This window comes from Leptonotus elevatus, chromosome 16 (genome assembly GCF_054856555.1).
Source record: "Leptonotus elevatus isolate MCC_2025b chromosome 16, RoL_Lele_1.0, whole genome shotgun sequence".
In the NCBI taxonomy this organism is placed as follows: domain Eukaryota; kingdom Metazoa; phylum Chordata; class Actinopteri; order Syngnathiformes; family Syngnathidae; genus Leptonotus; species Leptonotus elevatus.
In genome coordinates this window covers 15,961,976-15,978,660 of record NC_141254.1, presented here as the reverse complement: position 1 = coordinate 15,978,660, position 16,685 = coordinate 15,961,976, and the positions used below count along the sequence as shown (strand labels likewise).

The following is a 16,685-nucleotide window of genomic DNA, read 5'->3' as shown; positions in this document are numbered from 1 at the left end:
AAATAAGTAAAAAGCAGGCAGCTAATGATTATGAACATCTTTACTGGGACATTAGTTGCAAAAACCAATTAGGGTGTCAAGAAAATTCTGAGAATTGACAGGATATTGAGACTATTAATCAAATGAAACATTAGTACTGGTAATGTGCACCTAAAAATATATACAAAAAGTACAGACACTTTTTAAACCAATGTTTCAGTTCATTGCCAGGCACCCGGTCATTTGAATCGGAGCGTTTTCTTCTCCGTGTGGTATGTGTGTCCATTTCCCACGCGTGCGGGTCACTCCAGACCGAGCACGTAGTTGATGCCTTGCACAAAGCCGATAATAACAGGCTGCCAGGCCACCAAGTAGCGAAGCCAGTCTAAAAGTTGTCCATACATGACGTGTGGCCTTTCCCAGCTACAAAATCTTCGATTAAGGAAAAGGGGGGTGAAAATGTCAATATTTTACCTCTCGTCTTACACACAACGACATTTGGTACCTTTAATTTTACATACAAGTGAGAGCATAACAATTCAATTTACCAGGTAAATAGTAATTAAAGTAAGATTATCTTACTATGCAGGTAGCGGGGGAGTTATTTTTAATACATAGGTTAAAAAAAAAAAAAAAGCAACTTATACAACTCTTGTGGTTGTTAGTAGTGCACAATCTGTGCCACAAAAAAAAGGAAGAGGAACTTAAGAGCGCATCGGATTTAAAAATTCCACCTGAAGTTTAGTAGCAACGCTTCCTGTTAAGTGACGAGATTGAATTCTCTTCTGTCAGCACAAGAATTGGTTGCTATGAAGTTGTGTTCTATTAAGAAGAAAATCCCTATTTACTGATTTTTGGGCATTACAATGTATATCAACAAACTAAATTAAAAGTGCATTCCGGTCTATTTGCCAAAAGGATACGGGTTGCTGAACATCCTCTTCAGATCTACCTTTTCTTTGCAATACGGGCACATTTGCTTCTTTCCCACGATGCACCAACCTCTTATGCAGAACTCATGGAACCTGGATGAGAAGTTAAGGCAGATCAAACCCTTATGGGAATTGGAATCGTTAAGAGTATGAAGAAAACTGAAACAAATAGAGCTGTGCATAATAAACACGGATGAGGATCCTTATCAGATCCAAAGTTTCGACCTGTTAAGTATCAGTAAAATACTACAACTCTTTGCTTATTGGGCAATTCCTGACACTCATAATCCAGTAATAGCATCGTGTAAATGACTTGACTTTACGGGGAACACCCGGTTTCGAAAGACAAGAAACAAGGAACACAGATAATCTTTTATGTCAACTATAGATGCTTGTTATTTGTGAAATTGTTGGGGAAGTGAGTTGATGAAAATAAAACGGACCGGCTTGCATAAGAAAAGGTCATCGAGTAAGTGGAGCATTTCCAGTTCACAATGACAACGCTTTCATAGAAATTAGTCAACAAAGAAACCCCTGTTTAGTATATATATTTTTTTTTAAATAAAGTTTCATTTTTTATAGCGTAGTTAGTTGTTTGTGTTTTACTGTTCTCACAGAATGCAAAAGTGTATTGTTGATTGCGGCTCTCCTTTCAAAGAAATCCGAAACTTTCTTTAATCTGGCGTGATGGCAAAAAAAAAAAAAAGGACAAAATTTGACTGCAACAGAAAGCTAGGGTAGCCGAAAAAAAAAAAAAAAAAAACATCAGTACATTGTTACCCGCTTTTGAGGACTTGCACACTGCAAGAACCAAGACAAGAGCAGGCAAAATCCGCTTGTAACCTTTACACCCAGGTCACTCACCTCTTCTAGCTACTTAACCCCAGGCCGGCGCTATTCAAGTATGCGCACTAAAACATTTTTTTATCTTGACTTGATTACGGTGACCTTTTTGTACACGAATGAAATTTCCCACAGCTGTCAAGGCCAGGCGTCTCTCGTGAAAGACATCTCTGAGCTCAAGTAGACCACCTGGTTAAATCCAATGAAAATGTTCCATTGAGAGATGTTAAGAGTGAAGGATACACATGGTTGCAGGATAATCTGTACGTGTTCTCAATGATGCCCTCCTCACTGACGTCAACAAGGATGGCTTGACCACATACGGCGCAGATATTATCAGACAAATGCTTGGTTGGCATTCCGGACGCACTGTAATACTACATTAGGGAGGGGGGGGGCGAGACAGTGAATGTTACTTTTTGGAGCAGAAGTCGTCATGTCCAATGATGAGCGAAAGTCGAGCCCTTTCTTACCCCGACTGTTGACGCCATGAAGTCAGCACACATCTCTGCAAAGTCCCTGCCGAGGACCCCGTAGTACAGGCCGTAAAATAACAGGGACACGCCGAAGTCCATTGCGTCTTCTGGCTTTATCCTGTGTGTGATTACAATTCTATGAATCACCAAACTGACAGTGTTAAGTCCGTTTCTGCTGTCAAGTTAGATTTGCCTTTGTTGATCTTGTAAATCATATTCAGTCTTGATTGAAACTAACAAGAGGCCTTATAACTATATACATTTACAACAGTTTTAGAATTATTATTTTTAATTATGAATAATTAATCACAAATACAATCAACAAATTACCTTTCCTGTGTGTCCATCTTAAAATCAAGTGTGACATTTGAGCACAAAAGTTTGCCCAATGCAGATCAAAATGGTGGCAAACAGCACTATCTAGTGGCCAGTCCACTGCAAAACATTGGACTTTGCCAAGAATGTCGTCTTTTCTTTTCTTTTCGAACTATGATGTTATAGTAACAGACGAGGGCTGCTCGATTATGAAGAAAATATTAATCAGGATTAATTTGGTAATAATTGCAATCTTGATTCGGAGTCAGGACAATCATCTGTTTTTTTGGTACAAATATATTTATTTGAAACACTATATACAAGTTCCTTTTGGACTAAACAAAATTTGTCATTTTAAACTAAAAAAGGTGCAAATATATCAACTTAAACAGCTCAAAATTAGTATTAATAATCTTTTGATTTTGTTTTGCAATTATGCCAATTTTGTATTTGTGGCGTGTAATAATTTTAATTGCACAGCTCTATTACAGACTGTTAAAAAAGAAAAAGAGAGAGAAAAAGTACCATGACCTACCTGAATATAAGGTTGATACCAAAAAGAGTAAACATGACAACAGTGTAGCCAACTATCCCAGTGGCATAGCTGATCTTGTAGAGGAGGAGGAACCATTTGTACACCAATCTGTAGCAGGCGAGAACGCTAGATTCCTTAGAGACGGACATTTTTTTTGTGTGTGTGTGTGTGTGTGTATGGGGGGGTGGGGGGTAGCAGATATGCCATAAAGTTGCATTTTACCTTGGTGTGGTGCAGGCCAGTGGCTTGCGAGTGGCACGGTAGGTAATATATGCTGTGATTACAGAGAAGATAAACCACGTGGTCAGGAACCTCCACCAGTGAAGTTTGGTAGTAAAGTAGAGAGGAACTACCCACATCTGGAACAGAGTCACCAGCTGCAAGACACGTAAACCAGGAAGAAAAAGTTACCAACGGGCAAGCCTTTTACTTGACATTACACACGACTGACAAATGATTCTTGAAATATTGAACTGAAGCAAATGACTGCACACAAACTACTTAAGTGCACTCGTAAAAATGGATGACATGTCATGAACTCATTGACTTGCCATTGACGGCTAGAGATGTCAAAAATTCCTTTTAACTATTTCTATTAGTTTAACATGTTTCCCACTTTTGTTAACAAGAGTATGAAAACCTAGAATTGTTTTTATTGTATTAGAACAGATATAAAAATGTGTGATTAATTGTGAGTTAACTAGTGAAGTAATGCGATTAATTACGATTAAAAATGGTAATCGCCTGACGCCCCTAATTTTTAATAATATTTTATTTTATTTTTTTTAAATAAAGATCATTAAAAATGTGAAAAAAAATTACAATTATTTTTTATTTTTTTAAAGAAAAGATTATTAAAAATTAGGGGTGTCAGGTGATTACAATTTTTCATCGTAATTAATCGCATGACTTTACTAGTTAACTCACGATTAATCAGAAATTTTATATCTGTTCTATATGAACAAAAACAAATTCTAGTTAAAAACTCTTTTGTTAAATAAATTAATTTATGACGTCTATAGCCGTCAATGGCAGTGAATGAGTTAATAGATAATTGGGAAAATCGAAGTTTATTTATCAATGTATTTATTTAAAAAAATTAGGTGCTGCCTTGACAAAGTAGAATGAAAGGAGATAAGAACCTATACAACTTGCCTACACCAACGCAGTAGTAAAGTCCTAATTACAGTAATATTCATATCAAAACCACTTTGAGGTCATAAATATAAAAGTCCAATAAAAAACAGCAGTAACTGAACATGCCGTGTAACAACATATTTTAACGCCGCTGCGCAAACCTATTCATTGAACACCTTTCATAACCATCCTGTATTATTTGATTTGATTTCTAGATTGAAGTACAAATTTGAGGCTGGCCAAAATCCCAGAATAGAAAACATTACTTTAACAGTGCTAAACAAAACTCTTAGCAATATTTCAGCTTCCTGCAGTAGTACTGAATATTGTATCGTTAGCAATTTAACATCAGCAAACAGCCCCCGGCAGCTTGTTGCCACATAGGGAAATACTCAATGTCAACCCAGGGTTGCTTCACCACATCACATGTCCATACGTACTGATCCATTTCGACATGACAGCTAAAATTCTTATGTGGTCAATGAATGATACCCAGTCATGAAATAAAAACAGAAGTCATGGGATAGTGTCGTTTCTTACGTTGTAAGACTTTGGGTGTCTCTGTTTCCACTGCACGAGGACGAGCTGGGCGATGACCAGTGTGACAATGAGGATCAGCACCATCTCTGCGTGCATGGCCTCATGGCCTTTGTGTTTGGCGTGCATCTTGGCATGCTCCACCCTGTTGGTCAAACAAGCGCAACTCAAGCGTAAATAAAACCTTGTTAATTAATATCTACTAAGAAAGATGTTTGCTTTTAAAACGGCACGAAGCGGTTATTCACTCTCTGAGCCGCCTGCTGGCTATATGACATTTTAAGACACTGAAACCATTTACATTTATTGCAGTTCTTATTTGGATTGAGACACAAACCTCCACTTCTCCTCCGGTGAGAGCTTGGACGCATCAAACTGTTGACAAAGAGAGACAAAATTATCATTGATGCTACTTGAAAAAGAAAAAACTAACTTTGAAAAGAAAGTCAGAACTTTACGAAGATTATGTTCTATATTTTTTTTTAACAATTTTTTTTTATTCATGCAGTACAATGTTTCAATCTAATAAAAAACTAATACCACAAAATCAATTCAACAAAAACCTAAACGTATTCTAAACTCTTGACTATAAACAGCTGAACAAACTCATGGCATTCTTTACACAATGTAAATGTAATATTCTTCAGAAAGTCATTCACAAATTTGTCACAGTATGTTTACAGTTTTGAGTAACCTTATTTTTCTATAATGGCAGTTCACCACTTACCTTTGTAACATTTCTAGCTATTAATTGCATTTAAAGTGCTTGACTAGTAGTGTGCATACACACATCAACATTAGATGATCACCAGTGACCATGAAAAAAAAAAATTGTAAAATTTTGTGGCATCTAGCGACAATTTTCAACCTTTTTTGGCAGGGGTCAAATATTCAGTTTTCCGTTATAATGCAGCCATAAATAGCAATACCATATAATTTAAGTTAATTGTGTGAATCCAAATGGCATATATGCCATAAGTGTAAACTTGACAACAATGTCGCAGACTGTGTAGTTGTGTCTGGAAGGTCCCCTGATGTTACACAGTCACCACAGAACCAATGGATTACAGGAGTATTTTTTTTCCCCACCATGAAGGTCTGTAATTGCTCACCTTAAAAATAAGGAATGACTTTCCATGCAGTCATGCCTTAATGAAAACACAACAGTGGGTGTGACAGCCTGACAGCAGGTGTCTGTGACTTTTATTTTAATTTTTCCTTTTGGACACATTATTACAGGTTACATCGATCATATAATATAATTTGCAACATTTATATCCGAAAGAAGGGCTGACGGGTAGAAGCCATGGCTTATTAAACGTATGCATGACAGAAGCCATACTGATATAAACTCGACTTAATTGACATTTGGCCAGTTCGGGTAAGACACCAATGGCCACACCTTTATGTAGACATTTAAACGCGTTACCTTTGACCCCCATCAACCACGTCAGGTGTACACTTAAAAAGGCAGTGTGGCCATTTTATTCTGCATTGTGTATATTCAACGATCCACCAACAAACGACAACTGATTGCAAGGATAGGAACCTGACCACGCTGGCCTAGAAGCGGCACATTTGACTTTACGCTATTCGATTCGTAAAACGTTTTATCGTCTGGAACCCACCAGTTCACCTCTGTTTAGTAGGAAGATTACCAGAGAGAAAGAGTGCTGACGTTGGGCTAACAGTGCAGAAGCTAACGCGGCGTTAGCAACTACCGCCCAGGAACTAAATCCACTCCACCTGCTTGTAGTGTCACGACTTAACATATTAGAAATTACACTCACCTGGATCGGTTCATCGTGATGCTCCAGACCGTGGTCGTGCTCCACTCCATCCACCTCTACCTCAAACACCCCGGCCATCTTCAGAGGGTTGCTTTATCTTTCGGGAGCCATTAGCAATGGACTAGCAACATCTCACACTCACTGTTACTTCCGGTATTGGCTTTCCTGGTATGGATTTCAAAATAATGTCACAAATGATGTTTGACCGTTTTCAAAAAGAAATGCGCGTTGTTGTCTGAAACTTCTCAATGGAATACCGTGAAACATTTTAGTCAACATTTTTCCAACAGTCTAGTATACTCTTCTCCATCACCTTCATCCCGGAATTATCATTTATTGCACGTTTGGACCGGAAATAGTTGAGACGTTCATTGTTTGAACACGCGTGAACGGAAGGTGTAAATCACTACTCTCTTAAAACTACTTGTAATTTAGTTTTATCTTATAGTTATTTATATTTACGTCTGTGTGTGACTTTTGTGCAACATATGCAGTTTTGTACGTGGTTTCGTTGACTTTTGTCTAGGTAATATCATTGGGGCGTTCGGAAAAATACTCTGTGAGCTGGAAGAGTGCAGGCAGTATTATTTATTGGCTGGTGGAAGTGGTCTACCATTCAAGCACTGAGAGCACATCCGCTCCTTGCAGTCCTTGCAAAATGTAATAAACAAACAAAATTACGTGATTGTTAGTATTTATGTACCTTTCATAATTTGTGATCACGTCCATACATGCCTTGAAGTATCAGACTGGCTGAAGGAGATGTTCTTAAATAAATCCAAACAATACAATGCCTGTCTGAAATACATGCAAAAATATAATCAAATTCGTATTTATTATGGCATGATGACGCATTAATCCACCCACTCAAAGCTTGTTTGTGTTAGAAATAGGTCCATCAGCGTACAAAGCCTGAAACGGAATACTGCCGCCCAAATGACTTAAACTCTGTTTAGAAAACATTATTACTCCAAGTGCGATTTTTTTTTTAGCACCCTTTCATTCATAGCTTTAAAAGTTAACGTTGCTGTCCCGTCGCTATGAATTTAATTGTTGGTTCAAGTCTAAACCTGTTGTTTGAGTACTCCCGCCACATTCAGACCGGAAAAGGAAGCGGAAGTTGTAAGAGACCCCTATGGAGGATAGCGATTGGTTAAAAATACGACTAGAGTCTCATCTGATTGGTCGAGCGGCCGACGCGATATTACTAGTCGGTAGCCGTTGGCGCTCTTGTCATCAAATTCAACTGTGTCCACCAAGCGTTGCTGCAGAAATAAAAACTTTAATTTGGAGCCAATTTTGAGGTTACTGTGAAGACAAAAACAATAGTCGCTGTCCGACGAAGCTGTCAACATGCATGTGATCAAACGAGGTAAAGTGCCTTTATTTTTTATTAACAGTCTGTTTTGTAAATCATGCGATGCACTCGGATGCGCAGTTTTTAAAAACTTCAAAATGACGTATCGCTTATGATTTAGATATATTGAAACGTTAAAAAAATAATTAGATTGCAATTGCCTTGTCTTCACTGTTATTATGTGTAGTGTAAAGTGAGCTGTGTTTTTGCACACACACACACACACAAAGCAAACAAAGCCTTCGTTTATGAACAACAAATAAACATATTGCACATTCTTATTACAATTATATATGTTTGCTTGATTTGTTTGTTTGTTTTAAGTAAAACCAACAATTAAAGTACAAGGCAGATGATGGTGCACAATATTGGGTGATGCTCGCCAAGTGGCTTTAGTTATTGTGACTGGTTTGACAGGTGATCGTTGCCGCACCCTTTGTAAACAATTTTAAGCAAAGGACTTCAATACCTTATGTGAGTCATTACAGAATGGGAGGACAATTTAGACAAAACATTACTTGAAAACCCAAAATTTTTTTTTGTTTGGTAATAAACCATCTTAATCTGATTAATCCGGTTAAACCATAAACTGAACTATTATTATGAAATATTTAACATCATATCATATTTTGCTGTGTATTTTACAGATATGCAGTCATCTGAAAAACATATTTCAAAAATACTGTGGAATAATTGGTTAGAACAAACTTACACTTAAATAAAAGAGATATAAATGTGTTTTAAGAGGGTTTCGTGATTATTATTTTTTTAAACGTATTCATGGTCAGAGCAATAACCTTGATGACCTTCCCGCTGAGTCATGAGATTTTTTCTCTTCCTCTAGATGGCTAAAATGTTTTTTTAGTAATTATTGTGTATATGTCGACTGTCGAGTGACACAACCAGCTCATAATTTTTTTTATTCAATATCCCCCCCTCCCCCCCAGATGGACGCCAAGAGGCAGTCAGCTTTGATAAAATCACATCTCGCATTCAGAAGCTTTGCTATGGCCTCAATTCTGACTTTGTGGACCCTGTAAGTTCCTCAAAAAATAAAATATATACATTAAAAAAAAAAAAAAGTAAGTACTAGAATGTTATACAGTATTTGTTTAAACTCGAACTCCCTGTGTGCACAGACCGGAATCACAATGAAGGTGATTCAGGGTTTGTACAACGGAGTGACCACTGTTGAGCTGGACACCTTGGCGGCAGAGACCGCCGCCACCCTGACTACCAAACACCCCGACTACGCCATCCTAGCGGCGCGGATTGCCGTGTCCAATCTGCACAAGGAGACCAAGAAAGTCTTCAGCGGTAAGTTGGATAACGGCAGCCACCATCAAGACAACCTATAGCAGTAAATAATAATCTTTTGATTCTTTTGAAGATGTGATGGAGGACCTGTACGCGTACATCAACCCAATCAACAAGCGTCACCTTCCCATGATTTCGAAGGAGACACTTAACATTGTGCTGGAAAATAAGGCTGTAAGCTGATGAATTATGCTTGAGGACCGCAACAAATACATCTGACTATTAAAGGAAGAAAGATGCTGCAAAAACTAGTAATATAGTCCCGGATGAAGACAAAATATTACGAGATTGAATTTTTAAATATTTGAAGAATAAATTCAGTTTTTACTTGAAGTGATAAATTTACAACAACAAAAAAAAGGCTAACATTCTGAGAGTAAAGAAATATTATTCAAGAAGAAAACAACATTCACAAGAATAAAAGTAATGGTAGTTTTTTTTTTTTTTGGAATTTTGATGATTGAACAAACCCAACAACCCAAACATACCTCATTGTGACGTGATTTGCACTTACTGAGAAATTCCATCTTCATTCTTACAAATATTACAACAAATGTATTGTAATAAAATTACAGTGGTTCATTGTAAATCGTTTTTTTCATATTCAATATCACAGTATGAGTACTCAACTCAAGTAGTCGCCAACAGCGATACCACTAGTACTTTTGATGGATACAATTTCCCCCCAAAAAAACAATGAAAGATTATTCTTTGAAATGTAAAGTGCATTACAAATTAATTCTCTTAACTTGCTTTATTCCCCGTGTCAGTATTTTCTTTCCTCTTTCAGTGTGACCACAATACTCAGCTTAATTAATTGTCTTTATTTCGCAGCGTCTCAACTCCGCCATCATTTACGACAGAGACTTTTCCTACAACTTCTTTGGTTTTAAGGTGATTTTTTGCTGGTTAATTACGAGAAATGTCTCAATCCAACCTTTGGCGCCCACGTGTAACTTTCCTCTTCTGTCGGTAGACTCTTGAGCGATCATACTTGTTGAAAATAAACGGCAAAGGTGAGGACCGTTTTTTTTCTCCAAGTCATACTCGAGGACGAGCCTATTTGGTTTTCATTAGCCAAAGTTCTATTTGTGCAGTTGCTGAGAGACCGCAGCACATGCTAATGAGGGTAGCAGTAGGCATTCACGAAAGAGACATCGACGCCGCCATTGAGACCTACAACCTACTGTCAGAGAAATGGTTCACGCACGCCTCCCCCACTCTGTTCAACGCTGGTACCAACAAGCCACAACTATCCAGGTGAGGACAACCGTGATCAAGGCAGCAACGCAAATGCTGCTGAATTTCTTTCTTTCTTTATTTTACAGTTGCTTCCTGCTAACAATGAAGGATGACAGCATCGATGGTATTTATGACACACTGACGGATTGTGCCCTCATCTCGAAGTCAGCGGGAGGCATCGGACTGGCCGTCAGCTGCATCAGAGCGACTGGCAGCTACATTGCCGGGGTGAGCGTTTGCCGCGCCAATATACAACAATCATGGATCATATCATTAAAAATGAGAAGGAAAAAAAACCAAACTATTTTCATTTCAGACAAACGCCACTTCGAATGGGCTGATTCCTATGCTTCGCGTTTACAACAACACGGCACGTTATGTTGACCAAGGAGGCAACAAGGTCAGGAGAGGCATCTTTTAACATCTAATTCAGGGGTGTGAAAACTCATTTGTGTCACGTTGCAGGCCAAATTGTGGTTACAGTTTCACTCAGATAATAGATCATAGCATATCAATGTTTAATCCCCTACTAGTTTTTTTAAAATCAGAAGTCAAGGGTAAAAATGTGTTCAATAATTGTTCAAGTTACTGTAAAATTGAATTTTGGTACAGATTTTTCATGGACGTTGACATGCTTTATTTGCTTATGGGGGCCATATCTGGCCCCCAGGCTGAGAGTTTGACACCTGTGATCTAATTTGTCACGTCTGATAAAACCTACTTTAACTGTACTATCAGTTTTTTAAGTAAAATTCTTACAGTCATACAATAAAAAAAGTGAAACAATTTTGGTATTAAAAAAAGAAAAAAAACATAACTGTGATGCATAGTGCTTATAAAAAGTCTACACCCCCTTTAAAAATGCCATGTTTTGTGAAGGGGGAACAAAATCCTACTCGCTTAAGAACATGCCTCACATTTAAGTGAACATTCTGCTCTTTTTCCTCTTATTATTATTATTATTATTATTATTCCATCATTTTGTGCTGGGAATCCAGCTCCGGCACACCTTCCATCTTTGGCATCGCCAAAATTAGCAAAACACGATTGTGAAAATAATCCTCTTTCTGCTCACTTAAGAGTCTTGTGAGATAAGCTTCCCAACATAACGCATTATTCCAAATTGTAAAACTTCAAAATACTAGTTATGATATTGGGAAGTTATGAGGGAACTTTCACCCCCCCCCCCCCCTCCTTCCTTATGTTTACTTTTTCCATCTAAGGAACTCGGGGCACTAACTAGTGAACTGCCAGGCTTCCATTCTGTCTCCCCCTGTTATTTTTTGTGACCGGTCGTGTGAATGTACTTTGCCAATAAATCTGATTCGGTTAATTGTTAAAAATGTTCTACCTGTATTTCTACAGAGACCCGGTGCGTTCGCTATCTACTTAGAGCCGTGGCATTTTGACATATTTGACTTTTTGGAGTTGAAGAAGAACACAGGTAAAGAGGAGAAGAGAGCCCGAGACCTTTTTTTCGCTTTGTGGATCCCAGACCTCTTCATGAAACGAGTAGAAAGCAGTCAGGTTCGAAAAAGAAATCTTTACCTAATTATTATTAATTTGATTTTAAAGTTACTTACTCCTCCTGTCTTGCTCCTTTTAGGACTGGTCCCTCATGTGCCCCAATGAATGTCCCGGGTTGGACGAGTGCTGGGGAGGAGAGTTTGAGGAGCTCTACACGAGGTGGGAGAAGATTTCAATTTATCAGCAACTCATTCTGCGGCACACCAACACGCTCGGCAAATGTCGTCCGTTCCTCAGATATGAGGAGGAGGGCCGGGCCAAGCGCGTGGTGAAGGCTCAGCAAGTGTGGCACGCCATCATCGAGTCCCAGACTGAAACCGGCACGCCATACATGCTGTACAAGGACGCCTGCAACGGGAAGAGCAACCAGCAGAACCTGGGGACCATCAAATCCAGCAACCTGTGCACTGAGATTGTGGAGTACACCAGCAAAGATGAGGTATGATGACCCAATATGGATTGTTATTATTATTATTATTTTTTGAATCTTGGTTGTGATTTGATGTATAACACAAGTCTGTAATTTAGGTTGCGGTGTGTAACCTGGCTTCCATCGCCCTCAATATGTACGTCACCTCGGAGAAGAAGTACGACTTCAAAAAGCTTTCAGCCGTCACCAAAGTCATCGTGAAGAACCTCAACAAGATCATTGACATCAACTACTACCCTGTACCCGAGGTACACGAATCGAAAATCAGCTATCAGCACGACCCCTTGCGTGTTTTAATGCTGAACTCTATGCTCCTCCGCTCTATAGGCTGAGCGCTCTAACAGACGTCACCGGCCAATAGGAATTGGCGTTCAAGGCCTGGCCGACGCCTTCATCCTGATGCGTTACCCTTTCGAAAGCCAGGAGGCTCAGCTGCTCAACGTCCAAATATTTGAGACCATCTACTACGCCGCTTTGGAGGCCAGCTGTGAGCTGGCGGCGGAGTTTGGGCCTTACGCAACCTACGCTGGTTCTCCTGTCAGCAAGGGGGTGAGAGCTGCTTTGAGAATGTCTCAAATCCAGCCAACCAATATGGATTTTTTTTTTTTTTTTAGGGCGATTAATTAGCTAGTTAAGAAATATATCATGAATACAATAACTTATTTTCGGATCCCTGAACTGCGGACGCAAGGAAATGCTAACGTGGAGTAAACATTTTTGGACTGGCAAATTATTTCGAACATATTTGCAAATACGTTTCAATGTATTTAACGGTCAAACGGATTTATCATAAAAAATGTTTACAGAATTATCAAACGTATAATATAGGCCAAATACAAAAATAAATAAATAAATAATAATAATAAATAACAACTTTATTTTATTTTCCTCAATAATAGTTTTTGACATTAGGTTACAATTACATTGGAACATACTTGCAGATATGTAAACGTATTTAAGTACTTTCGAACCTACTTTCAAATACATTTGAACTCGGAAATATGTTACATGTATACATACAAATGTATCATAAAATTACAAATAAGCAGTGTTTACTTACTTCTCAAACATATTGGTTTAATGTAGGTCAAATGCAAATAAAAAAAAGTAACCTCCTTTTTTCCTTTTACTTGCCCTCGTGGCATTTAGCTGACACAAGCATGTTGGAATTTATTTGAAAAAATCTCTAAACTTATGCGAAAAAAAAAAAATCATAAAAAAATAGCAGGGTTTTTTTGGGGGGGGGGAATGTTTAAATGCTGTTATCTTGGTTTTACGTTGTAATGTGTATAAAGAAATCTTTAAATCAGCAAAATAAATAAATAACCAGCCTTTTTTCCCTTGTCAATTAAAAAAAAAAAAAAGAAGCTAATCACGTATGATGAATCTGTCAGGCCCCAGTTACAACATGGATACTCCAAACTTAAATATTTTTGTTTCTTGCTCCGCAGATCCTTCAGTATGACATGTGGGGGCGAACCCCGACTGATTTGAGGGACTGGAGAGCCTTGAAGGAGAAAATATCCAAGTACGTATTCCTGATAGGAAAACATATTTTTGTGACTCATCGCGGCCTCTGGACTGACTTCCTTTCCCCGCGTGTCTTTCAGGCACGGCGTTCGGAACAGTCTGCTCTTGGCACCCATGCCAACAGCCTCCACCGCCCAGATCCTCGGGAACAACGAGTCCATCGAGGCCTACACCAGCAACATCTACACCCGCAGGGTGCTGTCAGGGGAGTTTCAGGTCAGCACTATTCATGGATCAATATTACATGAATGTACTTTTTTACTGTTTTTTTTTTATTTATTTTTTTTTTAATCTATTCTGTTGATGTTTTTAGGCTCATTCTAAAGGAAAAATAGTGTTTTTTAAGTGTCGGTATGTTGTGGCATTTGGTGTTGAAATGAGTTGAGTTACTTAATTTAGACAAAAGAAAGGCTTGAGGAGTCATTTACCAGTAATGTTTTTTTTTTTTTTTTTGGGTTATCTTAGTATCTTGCTGTCTACCTAGCCTGGCCAATCACACGCAATTATACTATACATGTCTTTCGGGCAGATTGTTAATCCTCACCTGCTGAAGGACCTGACAGAGAGAGGACTGTGGAGTGACGACATGAAGAACCAACTAATTGCTCAGAACGGCTCCATCCAGGTAAACGGTCACATAACCTGATCCCTCTTTCCTCTTATCAATCCCATAGTTAAATTTGGCGTTGACATATTTGTTTTGAACAGGCCATCGAGGAAATCCCAGCAGATTTGAAGCAGTTGTATAAAACTGTGTGGGAGATCTCTCAGAAAACTGTCTTGAAAATGGCGGCGGACCGCGGCGCCTACATCGATCAGAGCCAGTCGCTCAACATCCACATTGCCGAGCCCAACTACGGCAAACTGAGCAGCATGCACTTCTACGGCTGGAAGTTGGTGAGTCATATCGAAGAGGACGCATCCCAAAAGTACGCATGTCCCCCCCCCCCGTAAGCTAACCGACTCGTTTTGGCGTGCAGGGCCTTAAAACGGGCATGTACTACCTGAGGACGAAGCCCGCAGCCAACCCCATCCAGTTCACTCTCAACAAAGAGAAGCTAAAAGACGCTCAGATGACCAAGGGTTCCGAGGAGGAGAGCAAAGAGCGCAACCTTGCCGCCATGGTGTGTTCGCTAGCCAATAAAGACGAGTGTCTTATGTGTGGCTCTTAGGGGAATCTCTACACGAGGTGCAAAATTGCCTTTTAACATATTTTTGCCACTACAATGTACTTTCGATTTGTAAATATTATGTGCTCGAGTTTTAGTTTTGGAATTCCATTTGGTCACTAAGCTTTGAAGTTATTTAATAGTTGCTGGGATTTTCTGTTATATTGTACAGTGTATTGTATGGATCAATAGGAAGCAATTAACTCATTCACTGCCATTGACGGCTATAGATGTCCAAAATTCATTTGAACTAGTTTAGTACTTTTTCCCACTTTTGTAAACAAGAGTATGAAAACCTAGAAAAAATGTTTATTGTGCATTTCGAACAGATATATAAAAAATTATGGGTTAACTAGTGAAATCATGCGATTAATTACGGAAAAAAAGTGCGCCCCTAATTTTTAATAATCTTTTCTTAAAAAAAGAAAAACAAAAGATTATTAAAAATTAGGGGCGTAATTTTTACTTTTTAATAATATTTTCTTTAATTAAGAAAAAAAAAAGCAAAACAGAAAAGTATTAAAAATTTGTCAGGCAATAAAAAATTGTCATCATAATTAATCGCTTGACTTCACTAGTTAACTCATGATTAATCACAAATTTGATATCTGTTCTAAATGTACAATAAAAAACATTTCTAGGGTTTCATACTCTTGTTAACAAAAGTGGGAAAACATTTTAAACTAATAGAAATAGTTCAAATGAATTTTTAACGTCTATAGCCGTCAATGTGCAAAAAGCCTATATACGTTCAGGGGTTTGATAGGATTTATCATGTGATTACATAAAGTAATAATGGATTATGATGGCATGCAGTATTCCAATTGTAAATTATTGTCACATAAGTTGTATGTTAATTTGTCTCTGCACAAGATGAATGCTGTTTGCTTCTTTTCCCACTGAGTATCTCAGAGTCAGATAAATAAACATGACATGGATGCCATTGCAGTTGATCGGTTGCTATAGCTACAGTACGCCAGAAACTTCTCCATACAATGAGATGGGAAAGCAACATCCAAACAACACCAACACGTTTTCCATCGGAGGAGATGGATGCAAAGTGCATTGGGGACATGCTTCAGGTGATAAATTAACGAGGGCGACCTCATGGGAGCGGAACGTGTGGAGCAAGCTGAGACCTGCAACTGTTACACTGAGGCATTAGTGGGTTGTCTGCTGCACAAACACTGTACCCATCTTATTGATTTTTTTCCCCTCATTTTAATAGTCTGGATAAATATATACAATACATCGGATTTATATCGCACTTTTTATCTTCAGCTGAACCAATGTTTTCTATGGAACTTATCTATTCCGTACAAACGGGTATTTCAAGAGCTGCCGGAATAATTTAAGAGTTAAATTTAAAGGTAAATTATAATAAATTAATATGGAAAACTTCATTTACTCTGTAGTCTTGACATTATTTTAATTTGTTCTGTGAACATGCTGTTTATAATAAAAATGGAAATGGCATTATACTAACCCCCCCCCCCCCCCCCCCCACACACACACACACATCCAAAATATAATACAGTATTTTACTTTATAAAAATCATTTAATAATGA

The 16,685-nt window shown here is 38.3% G+C and overlaps 2 protein-coding genes across 2 annotated transcripts; one reads left to right on the top strand and one right to left on the bottom strand.

The window, feature by feature from the left end:
* Positions 1–22: 22 nt before the first annotated feature.
* rnf121 (ring finger protein 121) lies at positions 23–6,692 on the bottom strand. Its single transcript, XM_086057943.1, has 9 exons — positions 6,545–6,692; positions 5,092–5,129; positions 4,758–4,899; positions 3,303–3,457; positions 3,081–3,188; positions 2,228–2,348; positions 1,998–2,131; positions 903–1,004; positions 23–402 (listed from the first exon to the last, which is right to left on the bottom strand). The coding sequence occupies exons 1-9, from the start codon at positions 6,620–6,622 to the stop codon at positions 282–284; spliced, it is 999 nt and encodes a 332-aa protein (XP_085914069.1). The 5' UTR covers positions 6,623–6,692; the 3' UTR covers positions 23–281.
* A 1,053-nt stretch (positions 6,693–7,745) lies between these two features.
* rrm1 (ribonucleotide reductase M1 polypeptide) lies at positions 7,746–16,059 on the top strand. Its single transcript, XM_086098355.1, has 19 exons — positions 7,746–7,916; positions 8,849–8,937; positions 9,041–9,218; positions 9,292–9,392; positions 10,053–10,112; positions 10,195–10,234; positions 10,316–10,478; positions 10,547–10,688; positions 10,777–10,860; positions 11,826–11,987; positions 12,067–12,146; positions 12,225–12,426; positions 12,516–12,665; positions 12,745–12,966; positions 13,869–13,945; positions 14,028–14,163; positions 14,477–14,572; positions 14,656–14,844; positions 14,928–16,059. The coding sequence occupies exons 1-19, from the start codon at positions 7,898–7,900 to the stop codon at positions 15,117–15,119; spliced, it is 2,382 nt and encodes a 793-aa protein (XP_085954481.1). The 5' UTR covers positions 7,746–7,897; the 3' UTR covers positions 15,120–16,059.
* Positions 16,060–16,685: the final 626 nt, after the last annotated feature.

What these genes read in the sequence shown, in the direction of transcription:
- rrm1 (XM_086098355.1), top strand. An exon ending in ACAACTTCTTTGGTTTTAAG is followed by an intron (nt 10,113 to 10,194) that starts GTGATTTTTTGC and finishes TTCTGTCGGTAG; the next exon opens with ACTCTTGAGCGATCATACTT. An exon ending in CTGGCAGCTACATTGCCGGG is followed by an intron (nt 10,689 to 10,776) that starts GTGAGCGTTTGC and finishes TTTTCATTTCAG; the next exon opens with ACAAACGCCACTTCGAATGG.
- rnf121 (XM_086057943.1), bottom strand. Translation starts at nt 6,622, where the DNA reads ATGGCCGGGGTGTTTGAGGTAGAGGTGGATGGAGTGGAGCACGACCAC. An exon ending in ATCACGATGAACCGATCCAG is followed by an intron (nt 5,130 to 6,544) that starts GTGAGTGTAATT and finishes CTTTGTCAACAG; the next exon opens with TTTGATGCGTCCAAGCTCTC. An exon ending in TCACCGGAGGAGAAGTGGAG is followed by an intron (nt 4,900 to 5,091) that starts GTTTGTGTCTCA and finishes TTTGACCAACAG; the next exon opens with GGTGGAGCATGCCAAGATGC.